Source organism: Vulpes vulpes, chromosome 14 (genome assembly GCF_048418805.1).
Source record: "Vulpes vulpes isolate BD-2025 chromosome 14, VulVul3, whole genome shotgun sequence".
Lineage (NCBI taxonomy): Eukaryota > Metazoa > Chordata > Mammalia > Carnivora > Canidae > Vulpes > Vulpes vulpes.
The window spans coordinates 25,453,882-25,481,591 of record NC_132793.1 but is presented as its reverse complement, the minus strand read 5'-3'; the positions used below and the strand labels follow the sequence as shown (position 1 = coordinate 25,481,591).

Here is a 27,710-nt window from a genome sequence, read left to right as displayed (position 1 = left end):
TGTGTGACCTGAAGCCAGTTGCTTAACCTCTTTGTACCTCAGTTCCCTTATTAAACAAGGATGAGCATCCTCAATTCATGGCTTTTCTATAAGGTGGAAGGAGAGCCTGCAGGGTAAAGCATGCAGTAAGGACACAGTGACTACCTCCTCTGACCTCCCGGGGCTCAATCAGCCTCATGGGAGAAGCAGACAGGCAAACCTGCCTGCAGGCAGCCCGGCTAAGCTTCCTCCCTCCTGCACCCACAGAGCCTGCCCCACTTCAGCAACATTCCACCCCTTGGGGCTTCCTTTCCAAGCTTCTTCCTGCCCCTACAAGGTGGGGCTGGTGAGTTTGCAGCAGTAAAATGCTTGTCACAAGCCCCCAGGCCCCTGTTTCTTTATTCCATTTTACCTGGGAGTTTCTAAGACTTCAGCCCAGACTGTCTCAGTCCTTCTGATCAACTTATTTAAGCCCGCTCTGCAGGTTGACCTATACTTGTCCCTGTCACTGCTGGCTCTGTCCATTTCAACCCTTCCTGCTTGCACCGGGGGCCTTTCCTTGGAGGATCCTGGGCCTGTCTGTTGGCCATGAGTGGTTTCTTAGGTGCTTAGGGCCGTTGCTCCAGGCATGATTGCTGGATGCTTCTCTTGGAACGTGTGTTTGCTGGATAAGGTGGGGCGTATGTTTTGAAGTGTGATAGTAAACTTCCAGATGATCCTTTTGAGAACAGATAGAGCCTAGGGTCTCAGTTTGTTCTCCACTCTAGTAGAGTTGGAGCTCCTTAAATGAGAATCAACTTGTGTAGATCACAGTACACAGGGGAGAGTGAGGAGCCCGAGATATGGGACCAGCTTTGTGCACACTGGCAGAGGAGCTCTGGGCAGCAGTGCTTATCTGCCTGGGTCTGTGTTCTGGGTGTCAAGTTCCCCCCACTCAACCCACCAGAACACGGTGAAGCTTGAACGAGCATTTGAATGGAAAAGCCTTTTGAGACATACAGGAGCTGCAAACCAACTCAAGGTGTCCTCTGGGCTTTTGCTGCCTGGCAAAGGCAGGGAGCTGGTGATGTGGACCTTGGTCTTCTCTCCTGTCAGATCACTGGACCAAAGTTTCTACACGGAAGCTTCTAAATGAAAAGTCTCCTTTGTATAGGAGTTATTGGCTGAAGGTAAGTTGTATCTTTGCTTGGCCCCTTACCATGGTAGTTATGTGGACATACACACACCCTTCAAAAATCAATACAGAAAAAGGATTTGCCCCCTGGGTTCAGTCTTAGGACATGGGGCTTGGTCACTGTGACCAGGAGGGAGGCAGCTGTTGGATCCTGTGGCTCTCTCTGCAGAGAACATAGATATCCTTGGCATGGCTTGTCTCTCTCCCCACCTCGGTTGCTCCAGCCTGATCCTGGCAGACTCCACCTCTCTGTTTCCTGGATAGCTGCAGTGGGTTGTCCCTTGTGGCTGGTTCTGCACTTCCCTTTTCCATGCAGTGCTTCTCTCCTTCCATTCAGCAGCCAGAGGAATCATGAGCTAGAACCAGCCTTGTTACTCCTTTGCTCAACCACACCCTCCACCCCTCACCACTGCCGCCCCAGTAGCTTCTCATTGTGTTCAAACAGGATCTCAAGTGCTTACTGTGACCATCAGGATGTGAAGTGATCCGACCCCTGGCCTGTTGCCCATTTTTCTTTCTACTCTTCTTCGTATTTGCACCACCGCAGAATGCAAGTGACCTTGCTGGTCTCTCTGAACACCCCAAACCTTTCCCACCTCAAGGCCTTGTTACAGTCTATCCTTCGGCTGCTGTGCTCTTCTCTGGTCCCTGCACCCCCCTTTCTCTGCTTCCTCCGGGGCCCTCAGCAGCCAGCCTGGACCAGACCTGTGTCCCTCCATGCAGCAGCGCTTCTAGGATTCTGACACCAATGCCCAAGTGCTTTTCCCATACCACCATGCAGTTCTTGGACTTCAGCTGGGTGACCTCCAATTCAGCTCAGTTCTGACACTGTCTACCTGGAGATAGCATCAGAGCCTACAGGTTGAGGGGTGTCCCACAAGACTGCCCTTCTGCCTCGCAGGCCAGTCACACGTTCAGGATGTCACCTGGGCTTCTGACTCATTGGTCATAGATCAGAGGTTTGCATGAGCCTCTCTTTGGGTTTGATTAACTTGGTAGAGTGGCTCACAGAACTCAGGGAAATGTTTTACTCACAAGATCGCCGGCTTATTATAAAAGGAAACAACTCAGAACAGCCAGATGGAAGAGATGTGTAGGGCAAGGTATGAGGAAGGGGGGGCAGAGCTTCCCTGCCCTCTCTAGGTACAGGGCTCGCCCCTCCACATGTTCACCAGCCTGAGGCTCTCTGCACTCTGTCCTTTTGGGTTTTTAGGAGTGGCATTACATAGGAATGGCTGATTAAATCGTTGTCCATTGGCAGTCAATTCAATGTCTAGCTCCTCTCCTCTCCCGGGTCAGGAGGGTGGGACTGAAAGGTTGAACCCTCCAATCTCATGGTCAGTTCCCCTGGCAACCAGTACCCATCCTCAGGGACTTTCCAAAAGTCACCTCATTAATGTCAACTCAAGTGTGGTTCAAAAGAGTTTGTTATGAATATTAAGATACCTTTGTCTCATCACTAGGAAATTTCAAGGGTTTTAGGAGCTCTGTGCCAGAAATGGGCATGAAGACCAAATATATATATTCCTTACTGTAAATCACACTATCACAGCTTACCAACCTCCCAACTTTGTATCGTCCACCTATTGCTTCCTCGTCCGGTCACCTTCATGGGAGTGGCAGCTCCTAAGGACAGGCACTTAGGGTCTCCCTGGGACCCTCTCGGGTACAGAAGCATAGAAGCTGGCACATAGTGTATGAGTACCTTCTTTTCCATCTTCGGTAGGAATCTCATCTTGGGCTTGGTTTTCCACCCCAGGTACATGTCCCATGTTCTGTTAGGTGTCCTGGATTCGGTGCCTTCACTGTGATAGACCCTCGGTGAGGCAGTGCATGCAAAATCTAGCTCAGTGCCTAACAACCTCCTCCACGCTTGTCTTGAAGAGGAGAATTCCTGGATTGGGAGGCCAAGCACAGGGCTAAACCGCAGAGCCGGAGCTAGAGAATTGAGAGCCTATGCAGTCAGGCCACTCCTTTACTGCTGGGCCTCAGCCTTTTGTTGCTCAAGTTGTACCAGAACACATTCACACATCAGGTCCTGAAGCACAGTGGGCAGCAGTGGGCAGGGAAGCACCTGCTCCCCCATGGTGGGGCTCCCTGTGGATAAGAGGGACTGTGGCCCCGGCTGACTCCAATCCATCCTTTCTCCTGTGTGGGATGGGGTGACAGGCAGTGATGTCACATGGGCCTGACCTTGCCTGTCCTCTAACTTATAAACAAGAGTTCACATGCTAGCAGACTTGGGTGCTTTTCACCTATCTCACTGACAAGTGATGGGTCAGGACTGGGCTGGGACCGGGGGTGGGGGGGCATGTTGCTGTGTTAGAACTGTGATCACTAGAGAGCATTAGACATGCTGACCTCCTGGCTTTGCCAGCCTCTACCGCTGCCACTCTCTTTCTAGGCTCTCCATCCCAACTGGTGCCAACAGGTCAAGTTCATTCCTCAGCTGAACACAGTGGCCTCCTGTTCGGCCATTGAGAAGTCCTCTCTGGTGCTAATAGCATTGCCATCTAAAGCCCCAGAGAGCCCCAAGTAAGGAGCACCTCTCTCTGGGCTGGAGTTGGGAGGGGGAGCATTTAGGAGAGGGGGGATGTGATGGTACAGTGATGGAGGCTCTGGCTTCATCTGAGCCACATGTGGCCACCCCTGCTGAGAGTGGGCCCACCTCCAGGACAGCAGCATCCTGTGGATCTCGGTGGGTCCGAGGAAGCAGAAGTTGTCCTGTGGGCCAGCAGTGTGGTATGGTGGTTCACACCTGGGCTCTGCAGTCTTTTTCTTTTTTTAAATTAAGACATAATTGACATATAACATTGTATTAGTTTCAGATGTACTACGTAATGATTTGGTTGGTATTTGTATACATTGGGAAATAATCACCACAATAATAGTTAACAACCACCCACACACAGTTACATTTTCTTTTCCTATGACAAGAACTTTTACAGAGTCTGGTTTTAATCATCACTACCAGCAGCAAAAATATAACAAGCCTCTTTTATCTACCAATACATACGTAAAACTCAGCACAGAAGCTGGCACATAGTGTAAAGCAGGCAGTCAGAAAAGTATTTTCTGGATGGAGGAATGGATGTAACTTGCTTTATGTCTGTGCCCCTCAGTGTCCTCGTCTGTAGAAGGGGGTGATAGCAGTGTTTCTTTCCCTTATCCCAGGGCTTACTTGAGTGACTGCTGTTTGTGGCATATGGTCAATAATTGGCAGCATTTACTCTTTGGAGATGGTTCTAATCTCTTTCCTTTATTCCGAATTCCTCTACCACAAAGTGGATTTTTTCCATCTTTCCTCCTTGCTTCCCTCCCTTTCCTTCCATCCCTCCTTCCCTCTCTCCTTCCTTCCTTGCCTCCCTATTTTTTTCCTTCCTTCCTTCCTCCCTCCCTCCCTTCCTTCCGTTCCTCCTTCCTTCCTTCCATCTGTCCTCCTTCCCTCCCTTCTTCCTTCCATCTGTCCTCCCTCCCTCCCTCCTTCCTTACTTGTCAGTGATTAGTCACACTAGTAAGTCCATGTACATGGGTTGACTCTGTAAAAAATAAAACATAAATAAATCTCAAGCCTTCCCTTGCCCAATCCCCACTGTCTCACTCTGTTCTCAAGTGTCTTACTTCTATCATTTTCATGTGTACCTTTTTAAAAGTTATTTTTAAATTTTTTGGGTCACCTGGGTGGCTCTGTCATCGGTTAAGCATCTGCCTTTGGCTCGGATCATGATCCACAGGGTCTTGGGATGGAGCCCTGCTCAGCTGAGAGCCTGCTTCTCCCTCTTGCTCTGTTGCCCACCCTGCTGGTGTGCTTGCTGTCTCTTGCATGCTCTCTGTCTCTCTCTCCCCTCCCCCCACCCCTTCTCTCTCTGTCAAATAAAATCTTTAAAGAAAACATAAAATTATTTTGATTTATTTATTTGTTTTAGAGAGAGGATGGGCAAGGGCAGAGGGAAAGGGAGAGAGAGAAGTTTAAGCAGGTTCCACATCAGTGCAAGGCTCAATCTCATGACCCCAAGATCATGATCTGAGCTGAAATCAAGAGTCTGGTGCTTAAGGACTGAGCCACCCAGGTGCCTCTTATGTGTATCTTTCACTGTGCATTTCACAGTAGATATTTTCTCCTGAGGGATTCCCCACCCCCTTGCCTTTGCTGTTTTCCTGTTTTCCTCCTGAGGCAGGTCTTTACCCCCTGGGCCCTTTGGGTCTGTGACATTTTGTTTCTGGGCAGGTTGAACCGTGAGCTGCACCCCGTCTTCTCTGGAGAGCAGCAGGAGATTGGATGCCTGTGTTGGGGTAGCAGCTGAATGAGACACAGCAGGACGACTGAGGCCATTTTGGCCCTGTCTCTGTCTGTTCCTTCCTGCCCTGGTTGTTTTCCAGAGGGAAATTCAATCCTGGGACATTAGGGCTAATTCATTCCAACTCCTCGTTTTACAGATTGGAAACTTGAGACTCAGGGGTGGGGTGGGGGGAGGAAGTGCCTGTGTTAGAGCAAAGGTTTGAATCAGGGAGCCTCATGGTTACCCAGAGTGCTCTGCACACATCCCCCTGCCAAGCCCTGGCACCAGTTGCTGGTTGGAGGGGGCCCCAGCGAAGGCCTGATGCAGTGAGGGAGCTTCAGCCTTGGCTTCTGTGCCTTGGGTGAGGCCGTGTGCTGCGATTTTACTTGGAGTTGATTTGCAGCAGGGCTCATGTCTTTGACTTTGATACCTCATGTCTGTGATATGTGTTTCATTGAGCTTCTTGTTTTATTTATGTATTGGGTCTCAGTGGCAGGTGGTTATCACAGGATCACCTCCTCCTGGCCATGAGGGTCTCCATTATCTGTCCTTGCTGCTCTCCTCATCTCACCTCTTCTACCTTCCTACTCCAGCCACACTGGTCAGCCACCTTGTGGTTTGGGCACGCTCCTGCCCCAGGGCCTTTGAATTGTTCCTTCCTGCCTGGTATGCCCTTGTCTCTTATTTGTTTTTACTTTTTAAACATTCTCATTACTAAAATTTTAAACACAGAGAAGTAGAAAAAATACTATAATACTTTAATGTCACTAGTACTGAGTCCAAGTTAATCTTCCCCCGGTTGACTCAAACATATTTTTTTATAATTATGTTATAAGAGATATACACAAGTCTTTAGGTTTGGAGTACAGGAATGGCATGGTCTGATGTGCAGGAGCATCCTTCTGGCTGTTCGGCTGCAAGTGGAGTGGTCAGGTGCTGAGACGGGGGACTCCAGTGATGACGCCACTGTAACAATTCAGGCCACCTATGCTGATGGCCTGGAATCAGCCAGTGAGGTGGAGATGGAGGGATTTGAGATGCATTTGGGGGGCAAATACATTTGGGAGAATGTATTTATACACATGCAAGCACACATGCCCTTGGGGTTGTCTGCACGCAGTACACCTGCCAGCTGGCAGGTGGCACCACTGACTGCTTGCTGCCCTTTAGTGCCAGGCCAGGACCTCTCAGCGCGGCCTCCATGGGTGGAGTCTGGCATTGTCACCCCAAACTCTGCCTCTAGAGTCAGACTCAGCCTCCAAGGCACTGTGGGCCTGAGAGCTTAGCTCCCTGGCAGCCAGCCCAAGCTAAATTTTCAGGCACTTGCAGCCAGCAGTGAATCTGAGCAGAGGAGCAGGGTGGAGTTGGAGGGAACCTGTGCTGGGTGTGTGGACTGACTTATAGCATGTCCCCTGCTTTCCCCCTCTTCTCTTACTTCTGCCCCCACCACCAAGTCAAAGCCACCTGAACTGCTTACCATGGCCTTCTTTGCTTTGACCTTCTGGTCCCTTCTCTGCACAGCAGCCATCTGCAGACTGGTCCCCTAAAGCGACCCTGTCAAAGCAACCTGTTTATTTCCCTGCAGGACCTGCCACAATCTGTAAATGTCCGTCTCCTTTTCTCTCTGTTTATTTACTTGTTCCTGCTGTTTCTCTCTGGAAGGAAAACTCCATGAAGGCAGGGACATCTCATTTATGCCCCTGGTAATCTGGAAGGGTGTAGATGCCAGGAAATCTTTGTTGCATGAGTGAGTAAATCAGCCTGAAGTAATTCCTAGTGACATTTTGGTGACCATTCTTCCAGAAGATTTCTCTGTGCATAGATGCATGGAAGGAGATGTATCTAGTTTGACAATAAATGAAATACATGTGTTTGATGTGTTCCTCTTGAAGTTTCAGTTTTTCGAGGAATCCTTCTTGCTGTGGAAGGGAGAGCAGATTTGGAGTGGGAGCGTGACTGGAGGTTGAGAGACCTGCTGGGAGGCTGATGCAGACATGAAGGGGGCCTGACCTGAGCAAAGGCCAGGGCCCTGGTGGGACAAGGGCAATGAGGGTTGAGCCCAGCTGGATAATGGGAATGCTGGCGAGGGAGCCTCCAGGATGACCCCAGGCAACCAGGTTAGGCCCCCAGGGAGTGGCAGAGGAGCCAGTTCAGGGGCAATTCAGTGGAGGGCATACTGCATTAGAGGGCTGGGTAACCCTACAATGAGGGCCTCTGAGTTGAGTTTTGAAGGGTAAATTTGAGTAGAAGGAGCTGACAGGTCAGGATGTATGGATAAGAGGGAACAGCATGTGCAAAGGCACAGAGCTTCCAGTACTCTCAGGCCTTACCTTCCTAAAACCCCTGCCTGGGTCACCCTGGCCCTTCTGAGCCCCATTTGGATGTACCTATTCCTTCCAGATGGAAAGGATGCACCTATTCCTTTCCTGGACCACTGGTAACTGAGCCCCCTGCCTCTTCCTGCCATGCCCACCCTGGGTCTGAATCTAGATGCCCCATGCCTTTCTGCTTTCCGTGTCCTCACTGTGGCACAGGGCTGATGACACTCTCTAGGGTTATGGGAGGAGTCCAGGTGATGCACAAGACAGCACCCAGCACAGAAACCAGCACAGAACAGCCAGGGGCACAGCACCTGGGAACTTCCCTTCCTCTGGCCCTTCTTTTTAAAAAGTTCGTATCATAGGTAGGAGGACGCATATCTCAGTATGGTTGAATTGAGGATTAAGAGCGCCCTTGGGATGAGCCAGATGTATTATAGTTGTCAGGAGTTGCTGCTGCTTTGGGGGTGCTCTCACCTACAGGGGAGAGGTGGGCATCTCCTCCATGAGCTGCTGGTTTTGGCCGCCCTGCCTCTGGCGCTCAGCCCTGACCCTTCTCCGGCTGCCCTGCTTGGGTGCTGCTTCTCTCCTTGAGTGGAAACGTAATGGCTTCTCCCTGGCCTCCCTGTGGCCCTGACTCCAGCTCCTCTCACTCCAGCCTTGCAGGCTTCCCTGTGGCCCTCTATCCCAGCCTCCAGCCCGACCCCTTTGTTGTTGTAGGTTTTCAGTGCTGAACTTAAGAAAAGGGATTCTTTGCTTCGATTACTGCCCAGACAAGAACTTAGTGGGTAAGTGATCTTCGTATTCTGCAGAAGCCGCTGGCCTGGTAGGACTGAGGTGAAGGCTGCCAGGGTCATGGGGATGAATAGAGCTGAGGAGGGGGCCCTGCAATATCCGGCCTCTGTCCGGGCTCCGCTCCTGCCACTCTGGTCCCTGCCCGTAGGTAGGTACCTGGGGCAGTGTGGTGACACGGGCTCTGCTTGGCATGATGGCGTAGGCTGTGGGGGAAGGAGCAGCAAAGGGGCAGGTTAGAACCCTAACTCCTCACCTGCCACACTTGCTTGGGGCTCAAGGCCCGGTCCTAGGAGAAGGTCCCAGCACCCACCCCCTAGTGGTTGACACCCATCTTTTGACCTCAGTGACCGGTGGCTATGACCCCCTCATCCGCCTGTGGAACCCCTTCTTCTCAAAAAAGCCTGTGTGGATGATGAAGGGGCATCAGACTTCCGTGACGCACATCCTCGTGAGCAGCAAGAACAGCAGCATCCTCCTCAGCATCTCCAAGGACAAGGTGCTGCTCTCTGGAGCCGGGCTCTCCCACTCCCACTGGCTCCTGTTCCCGGCAGAGGCGCTGGCCCCGGGGTAATAATGCAGTTTGGCCAGGCCAGGCGCTGGTGTTGGCAGCAGCCTGCAGCCCAGGCGGGTGGTGTGACCTCCTGGCCCCAGGAGGTCTTGGCCTAGGCACAGAGGGAACTGCCCCAGGTGGAGTCCTGCACCCTACTCTGAGCGGTCCAGCAGAGCTGGGTTCCCATAGAACCCAGACTGGCTTCTTACCGCGTGGGCCTTTTCTGAGCCTCAGTCCCTTCATCCACAGGATGGGGGTTGAGAGGTTTAGAGGAGAACTGGGCGGTAAAGCAGCAGTGTCGCGTCTGGCACATAGGAGGTATACAATACGTGTGAGGCACTCCCCTGCCTTCCCCCTTCCCCCAGACCTAAACTCGCACCTCAGCTTTCCTGGTGACCTTCTCCGGCTGCCCTGGCTCTCAGGGCCTGACTAGACCTTCTCTCAGTGCCCGGGGCTCCCAAGTTCAGGGCCTGTCACTTTGCTCATAGGCATTGATTGGTTCAGGGTACCACCCCATCTGCTGGGCTGCTCGAGTGTTCTGGCCAACGTGGTGATGCAGGCCAACAGCTCAAGGCTCCCTCCTTCAGGGCACATTTTTGTGTCTTTTGGGACTCAGTAGGTTGAAAGTTGTCAGGACCCTTAGGTCACTGATGCCATGTTCCCTGACACAGCACACACTTGCTATTATCTGGAACTTTCCTGGTAGCCCCAAGAATTGGGCGTTATGGCCTATGCTGCAGGAGCCGAGGCTGGAGGGGTGGGGGACCGGGATGGGCTGGCCCAAATCCTCACAGTTAATGATAGGCAGAGGCAGGGTATGGATCAGAGTCTGGTCGATCCCAGTCCAGGCCGTTTCCTGCTTACTGCTGATGTTTCCAAGCAATGGGCATCCTGGAGGGACTTCAACTTGGGCTGAACTCGAGGAGGCTGCAACTCTCTTGGTAGCCACTGTGTGCTGTGGCTGGCTTTAGTTGAGGTGGGCTGCAGGAGGAGCCTATGAGGGTCTGCAGGGGCTCATGCTGTCTTGCTTGGTCTTCATCCTCAGGCATCGAGGGGCAGCTGCTCCAGGAGGAGGCCCTGCGGGAAGGCTCTGAATAGGGGATGCCTCAGTTTCCTCATCTGAGTATAAGAAGAGCATCTCTGTTGTACGGTTGGGATGTGTGCAGTAGGCATATGTTGAAGTTCTTGTGCCAGGTGCCACTGGCCCTACTCACATCCTAAGGCATCAGGTGCCCTCTGCATCCCTGAGCGCCCACTCTTAGCCTCTTTGCCTGTTTCTCACCACCTTCCCTAGAATATCCGCGTGTGGGACATGCAGGACTACATATGCCTCCAGTCCTTTTCCGGGAAGCTTTTTGCCCTGGGAAACTGCCCCATCACCAGTGTCTACTTCCACAAGAATGAAGACAGTCTCATCTGTAGCACCTTTTCAGTGAGTGCTGTGTGTGAGGGAGCAAGCCCCTGCTCCTGCCCAGGAGTGTATTAATTAGACATTGCCTCATCCCTCAAGGAACCTAGGAGGTAGAAGGAGAACAGAGAATGTCAGAAGAAAATCCTCCATATTGTGATGGAGATTATGTCAGGTGCTTCTCAGAGCACAGAGATCCTTAGCCTAGCTTTAGGCAGGGCTTGGTCAGAGAAGGCTCCCTGGAGGAGCGGTCACCAGATTGAGGCTGTAAGCTTCCCAGAAGTTATGAGGGTACCTTGGATTTCCACGGCGTAGGGTTGAGAGGTATCAGTAGGCAGGCTGACAAGCTAAGAGGCCTCGCTGGGGTCAGGTCCATGCGCAGTCAGGATGTCTTGATGTTGCAATTTATTGGAAGTTTTTCCCCTGGGGCCAGTCATTGGGGGCAAGCTCTTCCAACTGCCCAGCTGCCTGCCCCTCTCCTCACCTACAGATTGGGATCCTAAAAGGGTACTTGGAGACCGAGGGGCCTGGGAAAACAAGGGAGAGGACCACAACTTACAGCACACCCCTGTGTGCTGTTCTCTACAGCAAGATTTTTAAGCAGGTGAGTGGGCTGGGGCTGGTGGTCTCTCAGGTTGACAGGAGTGCCAGGTGACATAGGGCAGGACTCAGACCTCCCAATGTGTCTAGAGCTGCATCTAAGGAGCAGTCAGCACAGTGGCAGGGTGGGGGTAGGATTTATAGCTTTGAAGGTGGTGTGGGGCAGTGGCCTATGGATGAGAAGCAGCCCTGCAGAGGGGTCAGTGGCATGAGGTGGGGTGGGAGCTCCACCACTTGGCCAGAGGATCACCTTACTCCTCTGAGCCTGTGTGCTCCTGCCCCTGCCTCAGCTCAGTGCTGGACACACAGTCTTCTGTACACAGAGGGTGAGAGGGAGCACCGGGTAAGGGCTGGTGTGAGATTCTCAGTGTGGGTGCTGTTTCTGGATGTCATTAAACGGGAAAGCCCCAGTCCAGGGAAGATCGGCACCCTGGTCCTGAGTAGAGATCTCTGGGTGGGGTGGAACAACCGAGTACATGGTATGGTCCCAGTGGGGGCTCCCCTTCCCTCTTCCCACTTCCATGGGGACCCCTTTTCTGGCCTGGGCTCTGGGCAGGACAGGCTGTATCTGCTGCGGGGTGGCACGAGGCCATTTACCTCTCTGCTCTCCTCTCTCAGGCCTGCTCCTGGCACCACCATCCTGCATACCTTAGGGATCTGGGATGCTTTCAAACACTTAAAATCCCCAGCTTTTCTAGATTATTCTCAGGAGGGTTGGTCTAAAATAGGCCCACCTGTTCCTGTTGCACTGACGTGGAGTGGCCTTCCCTTGTTCTCAAGTTCCTTTCTTGGGGACAATGAGTGGCTTTCCTATTGTCACCGCCACCCCAGTATTAATGATGCTTCAGTAAATATCTTTTCTGAAGTAGAGATTATTTTCTCTGGATAGATTCTGATAAATGCCATTTCTGAGTTAAAGGGGATTTCACCAATATGGTTACTTCTAAAAGAGTTGTGCCGGCTGGCACTGGCCTCTGCTAAAGGAAGGCCTGTCTTCGAGGCTCTTCTGGCAGCAGAAAGGCCCCGGATGCCTGTCCTCACAGTGCTTGGCGGGGAGGTGGGGGACTGGGCCAGCCCCAGCCACGACAGGTGGACGCCACTATCAGGAGTGAGGATGCTCTCACTCTAGGAGCTCTGGCTGTGTGCTCCCCCGCAGGTGGTAAGCGGCTGCCTGAGCAGCTTGGTGAGTGTGTGGGAGATCAAGACAGGCAAGAGGATGATGGAGTTCTCTGTGACTGGCGACCAGCAAGTGGAGCTGACCACCATGTGCCTGGATGAATCTGAGCGGTGCCTGCTCACGGGTTTGCGCGACGGCACCATAAAGATGTGGAACTACACTGTGGGTGAATGCCTGCTGACCTTCCCCAACCCGGACCAGCTGGAGGTCCGTCTGGTCTGTCAGCCGGGGCCAGGGGTGCTGTGTGAGAAGTGAGGCACAGCTCTCAAGGCTCTAGGCCTCCCTTGAAGGCTGTGACCATACACTGCTTGGCTTCAGGCTTTCCTGAGCCTTTGTGTTCTCCCCTGTAAAGTGAAGATAGCCAACAGTGCCTGGCTTTATTAAGGATGAGTGCTAGCTACTCTTGTCCTTTCAGTTTGTTAGCAAGCCTTACCCCGGGTATGAGAGGACCCCCGGGACCATGCCCTGAACTGAAGGCAGATGCTCAACCATTGAGCCATCCTGAATGGCATTTCTAGCAGTAGGGCCAGGTGAACCACATACTCACTCCTTTTTGGGAAATGTCTGAGAGCATCATAGGGATGTGTGTCTGTGGGGGTGGCTCAAAGCAAAGCCTATAGTTCCACTTTGGACCTAAGCCCCTTACTAACTCTTATGAAAGTCCTTTAACCAACTCCAAAGGAGCCCTTGGCCAAGTTGCTAGGGATCTGAGTACTTGTCCAGGTCCTATCACTTAGTTATTTGACCTTCTAGGTCAGTAGGTATCCACATATTAAGTGGACATGGATACCTACCCTCTCTTCCTCCTCCAAGTATATCAAATGGGATATTGTGAGCACATTCTAAAAAATATATGGTGGTATCGCTTTTAGGGAACTCTTATCATCATGGAGAGGTTTGACTTCTTGCTTGGTATGATTAGGAAGACATGCGGGGCCCAGGGCCATTTCCTCTGAGGTGCCTTAGGGCTCTGTTTTCTTTCATCTTCACTAGATTAGCGGGATTGTCCATATGAACAAAGTGTTCTACGTGACTGGATGGAGTAAGAGAATCACCTGTTTCATGTGAGTAGCAAGGGCAGCTGACTGTTCTCTACTTCACATGGGGTCCTCCATTCCTAGCTCCCCTAGTGGTTGGAAGACCAAGCAAGAAATTCATGGTGAATAACATTCAGTGCTTCATCTGCTTACCCATCCATTCCTTCATCAGTCCGTGAGGCTACCATGTTCTAGATTTTGTGCTATGTGCTGGAGATGGGTATAAACAAGAATGATGGGGTTTCTATCCTCCTAGGGGGAGGCAGATGCTAATCAAATGACTTCATTTATGATGATAAAGTCTTTTTTTAAAAATATTTTATTTATTTATTCATGAGAGACCGTGAGAGAGAGGCAGAGATATAGGCAGGGGGAGAAGCAGTCTCTCTGTGGGGACCTGATGCAGAACTCGATCCCAGGACCCTGGGATCATGCTCTGAGCTGAAGGTATGTGCTTAACCACTGAGCCACCAGTGCATCCCGATGATAAAGTCTTTTGAGTGCTGTGGGGAAAAAAACGTACAACTTTCTATGGGGAGGGGATGGAAATCTGATTTAGTCTCAGGGGCAGTCCGGAAAGGCTCATCTGAGGATGTAGTGGGTGGAGTGGGATCTTCTCAGTGAAGCAGCAAAGGGCTTGGGGTAGGAGGGACATTCTAGGCAGAGGGGACAGAATGTGCAAGGCCTCTTCCTTTTTAGAGGGCTTTGTTAGGGCCATGACTTCTGTCCTTTAATCCTTACTCAGACGTCTGAACAGGGCAATTCTGGAAGATTAGTTTATATAAAGTCCCTGGGACGGAGCCTTTGTAGTTGGCACATAGTAGGCACTTAGTAAATGAGGTAAGTGGGGCAGAGCTTCAACCTGACTGTCTTCTCCCAAGTTGCCTCCCAGAATCTAAAGGCCTTGGTGTTTCCTTCCTGTGGAGCACTGAAGGCCAAGTTCCCTGCCCTCCCCATTCTGGCCCTCTGTAGGCTCCATAAGACCAAGCCAGTCCTCCTGTACTACCAATGGCAGAGCTTCCACAAGGAAGATGTTCTGAGCATGGCCAAGTACCAAAACCAGTTCCTTGGGACCTCTTCCTACAATGGAGATATTCTCTTCTGGAACATCAACCTGTTCAAGCCCATCCTCAATTTCAATGCTTCTAAGAGCCCCTGGCCTTTGCTGCCCAAGAAGGTATGGTCTGTCTCGGCTATGGGTGAGAATCAGCTGGAGGGCCTAGGGCGGGCAGGAAGCATTCCTGGGAAGGGGAGGGCACGTGATAACTTTGGAGGCAGTTGGAAGCTAGATAGTTGGGTGCTAGTTTCTATAATTATTCTTGTTTGACAGACAAGGAAACTGAGGCACAGGGAGGTTAAGCATCTTGCCTGAGGTTGCACAGCTAAGAAGTGATAGGTCCGGACCCAGGCAGTCTGACTGCAGAGGCTGTGCTGCTGGTCGTGTTCCTCTGTCTCTCCTTGAAGGCGGTTCCTATCTTACTCATACTGTTAATCCGGGCTCACTGAGCTCATGGGAGGGATCTAGGAAACCCACACTATCTCTGAATTATGCTATCTTTGCAGATGAAAGCTGGAAGGGGCCTTCAGGGTCACCTCATTCAGTGACTTTCCAAACATGTTGGGGAGAGATGCTCAGAGGCTACTGTAGCAGCTTCCCCTAGAGTAGTTGGGCTTTTTACCTATTTTATACTTCGGAACTTCCCTTAAGATTAAAAGTGACCTCACAAATATTTGGAAACCATTGTCCATTTTACAGATGGAGAGACCTAGTCCCTCATGGGAGTAGTATCTGCCTGTGGGTACTCAGGGCATTCATGGTTGGCCCCGGGACAGGGTTATGAGCTCCTGTTTGATGACTGTAAGGGTACTCGGTTTCTAGGGAGCAAGCCCTGGGGCACCTGGAGGGCCCTTACTGGGCTGAGGAGGCCCTGCATTTCTCTTTGGGGCATTACAGTGTCACAGGGGCAGTTGTCTCCCTGGCATAGATCCAAGAAGTGGACAACTCCCTGGCTGAGAGCCTCCAGTCCAGCAAGCTTTGTGTGGAACATAAGGAGTGGGCATACAAACCATCAACGCAGCCCCTGGGACCCAGAGCCAGGGCTGTAGCCAATGCCAACCTGCAACGGAACCTGATGTCAGCTCCCCCAGTGATGAAGCGCCCCAGAGACAAGGAGCCAGAAAAGCCCATGTCCCCGCAGGTGGGAGCGGAGCTGAGTCAGGTGATTACCCTCATTTCCTAGCTACCTGTGTGCCTATTGTGTGTTTGTGTCCTTATATGGAGCAGTTGATAGAGGGTCCATCAATTTGCTTTGAGCCTTGCAGTGAGGCAGGCCACCTCCCTGGTTAGATTCACCATATGCAGCCCACTCTGCTGCCTCAATCCTGGGCATGTTCCTTTCCTAGAGCATGGCCAGTACCAGACTGCAGCATCTACAAGCTCAGGGGCCAGACCTGGAGGGCAGACCACCCAAAGAACCTGGAATCAACCATAGGCTAGTTGCTGGGGCTACATTTTCAGTCTCCCAGCAGGTGTGACCTGGCACAGATGAGCCACTGGGGCCTGCCTACTTCTGCTGCTGAGCCTCATCTCCCTGGAAACCAGGCTTCAGGGGTCTGAGGCCCAAGTAGAGGCAAACTATTTCCTTTTCCCTCTGACCTCTCATCTCTGCCCCAGGATTAACGCTGGGGCAGCCTTGACTGATGATCCCATTGTGAGGGGGTAGGGAGATAGAGCGGGGGATTTGGCTTCTGCAGTGAGTACAATATCTCTTGTGTGGAGCCAGGGGAGCCCATCAGACTGCTTCAGCCCTTGAAGCCTGATTCCCATTCCTGGAAACTGAGGTTTGAAAGAGAGTTCCCTCCCCTGCCCCCCACACCCTTCCACTAACACATGACACTTGTCAGGAGTAGGCAGAGTAGACCTGGAGCCCACGTCGCCTGCTCCAGCAGGTTCTATTCTAAGGCGCTCACACTGCACTACTACAGGATGCTCGGAGCACCTCTGGAGTATCGGGGCTGCACCACTGCACTAACATCTTCTAGAGCAATGGGTATATATACTCCCTAACCCTCTCCTTTGACCAGCGGTCTCTTCCAGGACAAGGCTGGGGTGGGGGTGTACTCTAAAGGCAAACTCAAGTCTCTACCCTGAGAATGGAAGCTTCTGGTTACTTAAAATGGAGACTCCCCAGCGCTGGAGTGTCTTTACTACAGAATCCTTTACATACTTGGCTGGGCCTTTCGCAGGGCAGTGGATCTATTGAGGAGGGCTGGGCTGGCTGTACTTCCAGCATCTGCCTCTGGTCTCTGTTCCCCCACAGGGTAAGGAGACACTCCCCTACCATGATGATCTGGGAGGCCCATTTTTCTTTCCAGAAACATGTCAGTTCACAAAGCCCCAAGCTGTTAAGAATGCCCCATGGCAAACAGTCCATCATCAGAGACGCTCAAAGGAAAAGAGGGGAATTCCAGAAGAAGATACTACTGCAATCCAACACATCAGTGGAGAAGGTGGGCCACGTGTAGGCAGGGTCTGGTCTGTGAGCTGGGCATGAACAGTCGGGTTGGGCTGGGAAGGGCAGGGCTGACAAGCCTAGGGGGCCAGCCTGGTTCTCCTCAGGACCTGGAGAGGCGTAGTGGAGGTGAAGGTACCATTCAGGATTCTGGCTTGAGGGCTGCTGTGGTGGGGGTTGTGGGGAAGCCCCTCGGGTGTGCATGGAGGGCTGTCAAGAGTCCACTTCTGGTTGGTGGGCTGGACTGGGAAGTAGGAGAAGCAGCATTGCCAGAACCCACTATTAAAATGCCCTTCTGAGCTCTAGTAGGGTGTTTTGTACAGCATGTGAGTAGGGATTGGGTCATCTCTGTTCTCCCTCTTGCACCTTTCCCCTCGCTGACCCTGGGTGCCCCACACTGTGTTGTTGTCACCACTAGATGAAGTCATCACTAAGGTCCCTTCTAGTTTTGATCCGCAAAGATAACAGTAATTCAGAGACTACTTGGGTTCCCTAAGTCCCTACCAGGGGCCTAGTGAAAATACACATCATAGTTGTGTCAGGGTGTGGCAGGACTGCCCCCTTTCCCAGCTCTAGGACACTGGGGACCTAGGAATAGGGGAACAGTGCCCTGCAGAGCTGGGTCCTGCAGTAGTGGAGTGGAGAGCTGTGAGTGGTTGGACTGTCTGTCCTCCAGATTCTGAATGCACTTCTGTCTCTTTTAGAAACTGCCTTGGGGTGCCTGCCTGGCTCAGTTGGTAGAGCATGCAATTTTTGATCTCGGGTTGTTAGTTCGAGTCTCACATGAGATGTAGAGATTACCTTAAAAAAAAAAAAGCCTTAAAAGAAAAAAAATTTTCAAAGTAGTAACACTCGTTGGTTAAAAAAAGAAAATAAAAGAAATGTGTATAAAGCAAAATATAAAGGTCCTAAACATGTCTCATTCACCCCACCCCACCCAATAAAATAGTAGCAGCCACAGTCACTTCTAGTGGATTGGTGAACTGGGTTTGCCTTTATCCTTTTTATTTTTAGACCAGTGGTATAAAATTATAGTTATGTCCTACCATGTACTTTTTAAAAATTTAACTATGTGACATGGAGATGTTTTCATATCAGTAATTTAGATTCATCTTATTCTTTTGTTAACTTGTCTTATTCTTTGTAATAATTGCAGAGTGCCCGTAGTTTGAATGTGTCACAAACGATTAAGCCAGCCTTCTCTTGATAGACATGTAGGTTAATTCCAATTAACTTTGATGAGCAGCTCTGCATTGAATGTCCTTGTACATATGCTTCTGTGCACTTTTGTAAGTGCACTGAAAGGATGGATTCCTGGAAACAATTGCTCAAAAGATCCTATCCCTTTCAGCCTCTGAGTCTGACCAAAGTAGATGACTCAAAGTCTGACCTTTGGCTGTGACCTAGTCCCATCAGGGCACAGACAGTTATTCATTGAGTGTTTACCACATGCCAGGCTCTAGGGGTGGCAGCAGGGAATAAAAGAAACAAAAACCTGTGCCCTCATGGAGCTGACTTCTAGTTGGGGTGAGACAATTAACCAGCAAGTAAAATAAGCGGTAGGTCATGGGTGAGTAAATACAGTGGAGATCCAGAAAACTGAGGCTAGAGTAGGGAGGATGGCAAGGGAGATGGAGAGGTGTGGCTGTTTGCATAGGGTGGTCAGGGAGGGCTTCACAGAGGAGGTGGCATTTGCAGAGTTTGAAGCTCTAGTTATTTGGAAGGATGGTGAAGCAGGCAGAGGGAGCAGCGGGTGCAAAGGCCTCACTGAAGAGAGCTTATTTGAAATGTTCAATAAAGAGCACTTCTCTCTCTCTCTCTCTAATTAGAATATGGTACATGTCCTTCATTAAAACTGAAAACTTCAAGCCTTACAAGAGTGTATAAAATAAAAGAATGACTTGCCTTCTTCCTCAGTCTCCAGGGGTAACTAGTTTTAAGGCATGTGGTATCCTCATAGATGCCTTTCTGTGCATACACAAGTACATACATATATGAAAGTATATGTGTTCCTATAAATATTTTTTAGCCAAATAGTATCCTCTTACTTATACGCTACTCTGCAGGTTGCTCTTTTTCATCGACACCTCATGACATCTCTTCCTGTAGTATCTGTGGAGCCCTGGCCTCTCTTTTACTAGCTGCATGGCATTTTGGTATATGCTATACCTGACCTGTCCAGGCTGGCCCACTGTTTCTGCTAGAGGGGTAGATTTACAGGCTCTGCCTTTATAGCAACATTGGATCTCTTGTCTATTTCAGAGACTCCAGGATTAGAAATGCACTCTTAGAAAGCTTTTGGTATGTTGTGCTATATTCCAGCCTAATAATAATAGCAACAGCAGTTAATATTTACTGGGCTCTTACTATCTGCCAGATGTGAGCTTAAACTTTTACATGAATTATTTTTCTTTCTCAAACAGCCCTGGTGGGTACGTATTATTACTATTCCCATTTTATAGATAGAGACTGGGGCTCAATGAGGTGAAGTGACTTGTGCAAGATTCTCATTGTCAGAAAATAACTGAGCCAAGGCCTGATTCCAGATCTGTTGGTTTTCAAAGTCTGTGTCCTTGACTCTTTGTCCTGCTACCATTGGGAATTCCTTGGGCTTTTTATCTGGACTGGTGATCTGTGTGTAATATACATATTTCTAAAGATTTTATTTATTTATTCATGAGAGACACAGAGAGAGAGAAAGAGAGAGAGGCAGAGACATAGGCAGAGGGAGAAGCAGGCTCCCCATGGTAAGCCTGATGTGGGACTTGATCCCAGGACCCCAGGATTACACCCTGAGCCAAAGGGAGATGCTCAACCACTGAGCCACCTAGTGCCCCAATCTGTGTGTAATATGATTTGTGTCATGAACCTTGACAAGAATCTTTGGAGATTGCATGCAAAGGGCTGAATGTCTATTGGTGAAATTTCAGGCACTGTGGTTTGTGTGTGTGCACATGTCCTGTGCAAGGCTGGTCCACATCTGATGTTGACCTTGCTTCCTGGCTTCTAAGTGCTCTGTCTTGTACCTCCACTGTTCCTGAAACAGCAAAGTCCTTTCCCTCTGGGGAACTGGGTGGCAGACAGAGTGGAATGTCTCAGGATGGTGCCCTGGAGAGGGTCCCCCTTGGTCCAAGCTTTTCCCTAATGGATGAGAGTCAGGTGGATGGGGTAAAATGGGGAGTTTTACCTGGCAGGCTTCCTGCAACCATTTCTGTCTGGCCCTTGGAGGGAGATAAGGACATAGATCCAGGTGCAGCTGTGTCTCTTATGGTCTGTAGATGAAGGCCCAGTCCTTGACCCTCTCCTTTGCAGTGAGGGACGAGATGGGTGGGGAGTAGCAAACCCCTCCTAGAGGCATGAAGCCCAGCCCAGGTGTAGCTTGAGCTTCTTCTGCAGGGGTCCCAGGCAGACCTTTAGTTGCCCTGCTATTGAGAGCTGTCTGGGACCCCTGGGATGAGTGAGGCTGGAACACCAACCTCAATCCAGAAGCTCTTTCCAAATTGGGCAGGAGACTCTCTTCAAAGTCTCAGGGGCCACGTGCAGAGCACGAAAAGAATAGTGTTGCTTACCTGCCTTCCAAACCCACGGATCCTGCTCAGTCCTGCCCAGGGCAGGGCATCCTACTGTGTCCACTCCAGACACTGGCCACAGCCCTGACTATGTCCTCCTGCAGACCCATGGCCCTCTCTGAGCCTGCAGCAGTCTCTGGCCATCATGTACCTTCAGTCTGCCTATTCAAGCTGTCCCAGGGGTGGTGCAGGAAGGATTGGGAAGGAAGCCTCAACTTTCCCCAATTCAGAAATGGGAGATCTTGGTGGCACATCATTTTGGTGAATCCTGTGTTGGTATGAGGAATCACATTTTATGAGAATACTTAATGATCTGGAGTCAGCTTATGACAAAATTATCTTTAAAAATGATAAATAGGGGATCCCTGGGTGGCTCAGCGGTTTAGCGCCTGCCTTTGGCCTAGGGCGCGATCCTGGAGTCCCGGGATCGAGTCCCACATCAGGTTCCCGGCGTGGGCCTGCTTCTCCCTCCTCCTGTGTCTCTGCCTCTCTCTCTCTCTCTCTATGTCTATCATAAATAAATAAATCTTTAAAAAAATAAAAATAAAAATGATAAATAATGATTACAATAAAAAATTAAGTGTGCCTGTTTGAGAGTTATTTTTATATGCTTATTTGCTATATATACACACAGGTGTGTGTGTGTGTGTGTGTGTGTGTGTGTTTTTAAGATTTTATTTACTTATTCATGAGAGACACAGAGAGATAGAGAGGCACAGACACAGGCAGAGGGAGAAGCAGGCTCCATGCTGGCAGCCCGACGCGGGACTCGATCCCTGGTCTCCAGGATCACACCCCAGGGCCAAAGGCAGCGCTAAACCTCTGAGTCACCCGGGCTGCCTGTGGTTTTGATTTTTAAACAAGATTGAGAACATTTGAGACTATAGTCCAGCTATTTGCTTTTTTTTTTTTTTAAACCTAGCAGTGTAGAGCGGACAATGTTTCCTCTCTGTACTTATAAATCTATCTACTCCATTCTTATTAATGGCTTTATACAGAGGGCCAATCTTTGCTTTTTTGAACCTAAAACTTACATAACTTGGTAGGCATACCTTATGAAAAATAACACAAAATTATGAATAAAAAACTCGATACAAAGGTGAAAATTTATTTAGAATGAGAAAAGAAATGACAATTCTAAAACTTATAGCTGACAATTATAACAGTCATCACATGTTGCTAATCCCTCCCTTGGAAGGGCTTTGAACTTGAGCTTGAGTTTTGCCTTAAGCTTTATGAACTTCACTGGCAGCCTACCCCTGGCTTCAGTACTTTTCTTTGGATTTGCCATGACTTATTTAATGAATGCCCGAATGATAGACATTTAACTTGTTCCTAGTTTTTTGCTATTATAAACAATGGTGCAACTGAGATCCTCATAGATTTGTCTATGCAGTTATGCTAGATTTTCCAGAAGTGGGATTGATGGATCACCAAATGAGCACAATTAATATTTTGATGGATGAAGCCAATTTGGTCTCTAAGAAGGCCGTGATGAACTGCCTTCCCTCCAATAGTGTGTGCATCTACCTTTGTCCTTACACTAAGTCAGTAATGGATACTAGCCTTTTCTTAATTTCTGCCAGTCTGGTAGGTAGAAATTTTTCTAAAAAATATCTCTTTATTTGTAATACTGAGCTTTCTATATGTTTGTTAGACATCTTTCTTTCTTTCTTTCTTTCTTTCTTTCTTTCTTTCTTTCTTTCTTCTTTCTTTCTTTCTTTCTTTCTTTCTTTCTTTCTTTCTTTCTTCTTTCTTTCTTTCCTTCCTTCCTTCCTTCCTTCCTTCCTTCCTTCCTTCCTTCCAGAGAGTGTGGGCATGTGCATGAGTGTGGGGGGCAGGGGCAGAAGGGGAGGCAGAGAGAGAGAGTGTGTTTTTTAAAAAAGATTTTATTTATTTATTCATGACACACACACACACACACACACACACACACACACACAGAGGCAGAGACAGACAGAGGGAGAAACAGGCTCCACGCAGGGATCCCGATGTGGGACTTGATCCTGGGTCTCCAGGATCACGCCCTGGGCTGAAGGCAGATGCCCAACCGCTGAGCCACCCAGGCGTCCCAAGAGTTTTAAGCAGACTCCATGCCGAGCAGAGAGCCCACCATGGGGCTTGATCCCATGACCCTGAGATCATGACCTGAGCTGAAATCAAGAGTCGGACATTTAACCAACTGAGCCACCCAGGTGCCCCTAGACGTTTGTATTTTTTCAATAAATTAAACATTCACTCATATCCTTTGTCCGTTGTTTTTCACATTAATTTCTTAGAGCTCCTTAAATGCTTTGGAAATGAATCCTTTGCTTGTTGTGTGTGTCTGCGTGTGTGTGTGTGTATATATATATATATATATATATATATATATATATTTTTTTTTTTTTTTTTTTTTTTGCCTGTTGTATATTTGCAGATACTTTTACCTCATCTGCCTTTGTGATGTCACACTGAGGTTTTAGTTTTTATCTAGCTCTCTTTATTATTTTCCTTTGTGACACTAGAAAAAGGCATTGTTTATCTCAAGATCACAGAAAAGTTTGTTATATTTTCTCCTGGATACTTTTTAAAAAAAAAGATTTTATTTATTTATTCATGAGAGACACACACACACAGAGAAACAGAGACATAGGCAGAGGGAGAAGCAGGCTCCACGCGGGGAGCCCGATGTGGGACTCGATCCCCAGGACTCCAGCCAGCATCACGCCCTGAGCCGGAAGGCAGGTGCTTAACCGCTGAGCCACCCAGGCGTCCCTCTCCTGGATACTTTTAAAAATATTTTATTTATTTACTCATGAGAGACACAGAGAAGCAGACATAGGCAGAGGGAGAAGCAGGCTCCCTGCGGGGAACCCGATATGGGACTTGATCACAGGGTCCTGAGATCATGCCTGAGCCAAAAGGCAGATGCTCATCCACTGAGCTACCCAGGTACCCCCTCTCCTGGACATTTATAATTGTGTCTCTATTGAGTCATCTTTCTGTCCCATCTGAGTAGTTTTGTGTATGGTGTGATGTATGAATCCAAAAATTTTTTTCTAATAGCCAGTTTTTCAAATGCCATTTATTGCATAGTTTCTCTTGTCTCCACTGACTTGAGAGTCTATCATTCTTATATAGTATTAGAGTCTTCTATAATCTGTTTCTGGGATCTCTCTTCTTCCATGAGTATTTTTGCCTATTCTTGCATGTGTATTTCATAATTTTTAAAAATTTTTATTTAAATTCAATTTGCCAACATATAACACCCAGTGCTCATCTCATCTTGTGCCCTCCTTAGTGCCCTTCACCTAGTTACCCTATCCTCTCACCTACTTCCCCTTCTGTGTATTTCATAATTTAAAAGTGATAAAAGTCTTTATAGACAATGCATTAAAATCTTCATGGAGATTATTTCTGGGTATTGGGATTCTGTGGATGATTTTAATTTCTTCTCATCTGTCTGTGCTATCCACATTTTGCACTGCATGCAAGTATACTTGCATAAAGTGGGGAAATGCCTGCCCTTTGTCTTTGGTTTAGAGACTCCTGGTTCTGTGGCCCTGGCACCTGAGCCAACAGGAAGCAGGTTAATTTTGTTTTGGACATGTATGATGATAGAGGGATAATCAAGAGTTTTTGTTGTAGGTGAAGTGTTTTGGAACACATAAGCCACCACACTGTAATTTTTATAAAGCTTTATTTATTTAAGAGAGAACGAGCAAGCAGGGAGAGAGGAACAGAGAGAGTCTGAAGCAGACTCCTTGCTGAGCACAGAGCCCAAAGTGGGTCTTGATTTTACAACATTGAGATTATTACACTGTGAGATCACAACCTGAGCCGAAACCAAGAATTGGTTGCTTAGCCCGCTGCACCACCCAGGCACCCCAAACCACACTGTAATTTCTGACATAGCAGGAATGGGGCAGAAGGGGAGAGCCTCAAGTGGATTCCCCGCTGATCATGGAGCCTGACTCAGAGCTCAATCTCAAGATCCTGAGATCATGACCTGAGCCAATATCATGAGGCCACTTAACCAACTAAGCCACCCAGGTGCCCCTTGTATGTCTTTTTTCAATGAACATTCACTGATCATGTACTACATGTCAGGCACCATTACAGTTACTGAGGATAAAATAATGAACAAAAAAAGACACAAATTCTTGTGCTCATGAAGCTCATAGTGCACCAGAGCATTCCTTGGTTTCAGCTAGGAAGGAAGAGTGATAGATAGTCAGCATTCTCACCGGGCATCTAGGAAAGTGCGGGACTGGGAGGGGGTGGTGACCTGCCCAGGGCCCTTGGCACCACATGACAGTGGCCAGGGCGAGTCCCAGCTCACAGCACTGCTGAGTGGGCCTGCCTCTTTCCCACAGATAATCTTCCTGCAGACCAGGCCTCGCCTGCCACACATAGCCGCCCTGCTGAGCAGCTGCATCGATGGCTACATCTATGCCTGGTCCATCCACGGGAGTGGAGGCCTGTTGGGGAAGTTCCCTGTGGACTTCAAAAACCAGGGGGATGTGGGTGTGGGTGCCATGGCCACGGACGAGAAAGACTTGATCCTTGTCACAGGAGATTGTAAAGGACACATCAAGGTGAGGAAGAACTGGTTTGAGATTGAGGGGCTGGCACCAGCCAAACTGTGGCCACATCTTTGCTGCATGTGGCGCCAGCCTAGTCCCTACTCCCCTGGGTACTGGTTTCATTCATACAACAGTGGACAGTAGAAGTCCTCTTTTGCTCTGGTGAGCCCAGGAAATGAATGAGGACATGGCTCCAAAGGGCCCTCCAACAAGCCTCTCCCAGTGGGTCCCCTGCAAAATTGTTCTCTTCCTGCAACCCCTCACCCCCAGCTGTGCATCTCTGCAATTAGGTGTCTCAGGAGCTGACTTCGTGCGTCGTGGTGAGACGTGAGGCTAGAGTGTCTTGTCATATCCTCTCTTCATGCCCGCAAAGGGGTCTGGCCTAGGAGATGCCCAGGGCCCCTTCTGACCCTGAGCATCTGGGTCTTTCAGAGGTGTGAATGTTCACACCTCAGAGTGAAGAGAAATAGAGTGGGAGGGGCCCACAGTGTGAGTTGGTGTTGGGGTCATGGGGTGCTGGGCCACTAACCCCCATTTTATGCCTAGATTTGGGACATCGAGGATTATTGCACGTTCACCGACAAGACACCACTTCAACCCAGAGGGACAAACAAGTTCCAGTTCTTAATTCCTGAGCAGGTCCAGATCAACCTGCCACACTACATCCCCTTGAAGGAGAAGGAGGTAGGAAGATTACCAGGGGAATTGGAGCCACACTATTGAGCTGGGGCCAAGGTTCTCTCCCTGAGGTTCTGAGTCTTTCATGTTTCCTGTTCAAGGTAGTCTGGTTGATGTAGAAAAGCTTTTAGCCAGAAGTCACCATTAACCAGTAAAACACAAGCATACACACACCAAATATACCCACATGAATACACACACACATGTAGCCATGTATCCCTAGCCACCCCTTCCGTGGGCTTTAATTTTTCCAATGAGGGTCCTGAGGTCATGAATTCTTTTTAAAATAAAGAAAATATTTGGGATACCTGGCTGGCTTAGTCAGTACAGCATGTGACTCTTGATCTCAGGGTGGTGAGTTTGAGCCTCACATTAGGTGTAGAGATTACTTAAAAAATAAAATCCTTTAAAAAATAATGAAAATACGTATGTATTTTGTTGAGTAGGTAATATATTTACATAGTCCAAAAATCACTTAATATTTCCCTAATAACGAGTGAAGTCGAGCACCTTTTCCTTGGTTATCAGGAAAATGCAAATTAAGACCACAGTGTGATACCACTACACACCCACCAGAATGACTAAGACTAAAAACATAGGCAATACCAAATGTTGGCAAAGATCAACTGGAATTTCCACTGCTGGCAGGAATGTAGATTGGCATAATCCTTTTGGGGAACTGTTGGGCAGTAACTGCTAGACTTGAATATATGTCTACACTATGATCCATCAATTCCACTTTTAGGTTTATACCTAAGAGAAGCCTCTGCTCTGAAAGATAATGAATAAGAACATTTGATAGAATTACCATTTGCAACAACCCACATGCCCATCAGTGGAAACTGAAAAAATAAATTGCACTGTACATACTGTATGGAACAATATCCAGCATTAGAAATGAATTATTTGCAACTTATTACAAAGTGGGTTATTATTTGAACAATATAAGTGAAAGAAGACACAAGAGAAGACATAAGTTTTATAGTTCCATCTATATAAAATACAAAAAACAGATAAAACAGACGTACCCTATTAGAAATGATTATTTTTGTGTGGGGCATGGAGTAGTTGGAAGGAGTCAGGTGGGGGGCTTTGTGGACTGACGATGCTCTGTTGCATAATCTGGGTCTGGTCATGCAGTTGTGTTCAGTTTGTAAAAATTTACTCTGGCATTTTTCTGTATGTATATTATATATCGATGAAGATTTTAAAACTCAGGAGATGCAAAAAGGCTTATAGTGAGGACACTTACTCTTGCTTCTGCCTGACCCCCCAAAACAGTTCTTGTTTCACTTCTATTGATTTTTTGTTATTTCTCCAGTATTTATTTATGCAAACAGAAGTGCAGAAAGTCCTTTCCTCCTTATTTTTATGTAATGGTAGCAGGTCATATGCACCGGTACTCATCTTGCTTTTCTTATTGCATAATGTATCTTGGAAATCTTTGCATATGATTACACTATTCTCTATAGCTGTGTAATAAGCCATAGGATATATTAATTATATAATTCCCTTTGAAGGGAAACTGAGGTTGTTTTCAATCTTTTGTTCTTAAATGAAAGTGAGTTGTGCATGTTATTTCATATGTGTGAAAAATATGTCTGAAGGATAAATTCCTGGAAGTGAGATTTCTAGGTCAAAGGGTTGTATGTGTTTGCAGTTTTGAAAGCCATCTTACAGTTTTATGTGCCTTTTGAATCTCTGCACAAAGATATTATGACTGGTCTGGTTTTAGTAAGAAGGAAATTTCACTGCATTCAAATCTGTTGGTAACCAGTCACTCATGGTTCAATATATGAGGCATCTGTAATATTAATGCAATCATTTTAGTAACAGCAAGAAGTGTCATTTATTTATTGCTTACTGTGTCTCAAGAATTGTGATAAGTACTTTCATGTATTCTCTCACTGACTCTCCATAATAGCTCTGTGAGGGAGTTGTTACTTTTCAGATAAGGAAGATAAAACTGAAGACCTGGGTAAGTTCACATGACTGTCAGTGCTGGACCTGGGAGTAAACCCAAGTAAACTCAAGAACTTGTGCTCCTGACCATGTTAGAATATAT

The 27,710-nt window shown here is 48.5% G+C and overlaps 1 protein-coding gene across 1 annotated transcript in view; it reads left to right on the top strand.

Moving 5' to 3' along the window:
- Positions 1 to 27,710, top strand: part of EFCAB8 (EF-hand calcium binding domain 8) — a 62,378-nt gene that overhangs the window by 20,127 nt on the left and 14,541 nt on the right. The window contains exons 9-21 of the mRNA XM_072735154.1: positions 1,075 to 1,148; positions 3,558 to 3,688; positions 8,472 to 8,539; positions 8,891 to 9,042; positions 10,391 to 10,528; positions 10,995 to 11,108; positions 12,261 to 12,488; positions 13,275 to 13,345; positions 14,291 to 14,495; positions 15,304 to 15,537; positions 16,694 to 16,828; positions 24,758 to 24,979; positions 25,514 to 25,651. Coding sequence (XP_072591255.1) covers positions 1,075 to 1,148; positions 3,558 to 3,688; positions 8,472 to 8,539; positions 8,891 to 9,042; positions 10,391 to 10,528; positions 10,995 to 11,108; positions 12,261 to 12,488; positions 13,275 to 13,345; positions 14,291 to 14,495; positions 15,304 to 15,537; positions 16,694 to 16,828; positions 24,758 to 24,979; positions 25,514 to 25,651 — 1,910 coding nt within the window. The remainder of the gene's footprint in view (positions 1 to 1,074; positions 1,149 to 3,557; positions 3,689 to 8,471; positions 8,540 to 8,890; positions 9,043 to 10,390; positions 10,529 to 10,994; positions 11,109 to 12,260; positions 12,489 to 13,274; positions 13,346 to 14,290; positions 14,496 to 15,303; positions 15,538 to 16,693; positions 16,829 to 24,757; positions 24,980 to 25,513; positions 25,652 to 27,710) is intronic.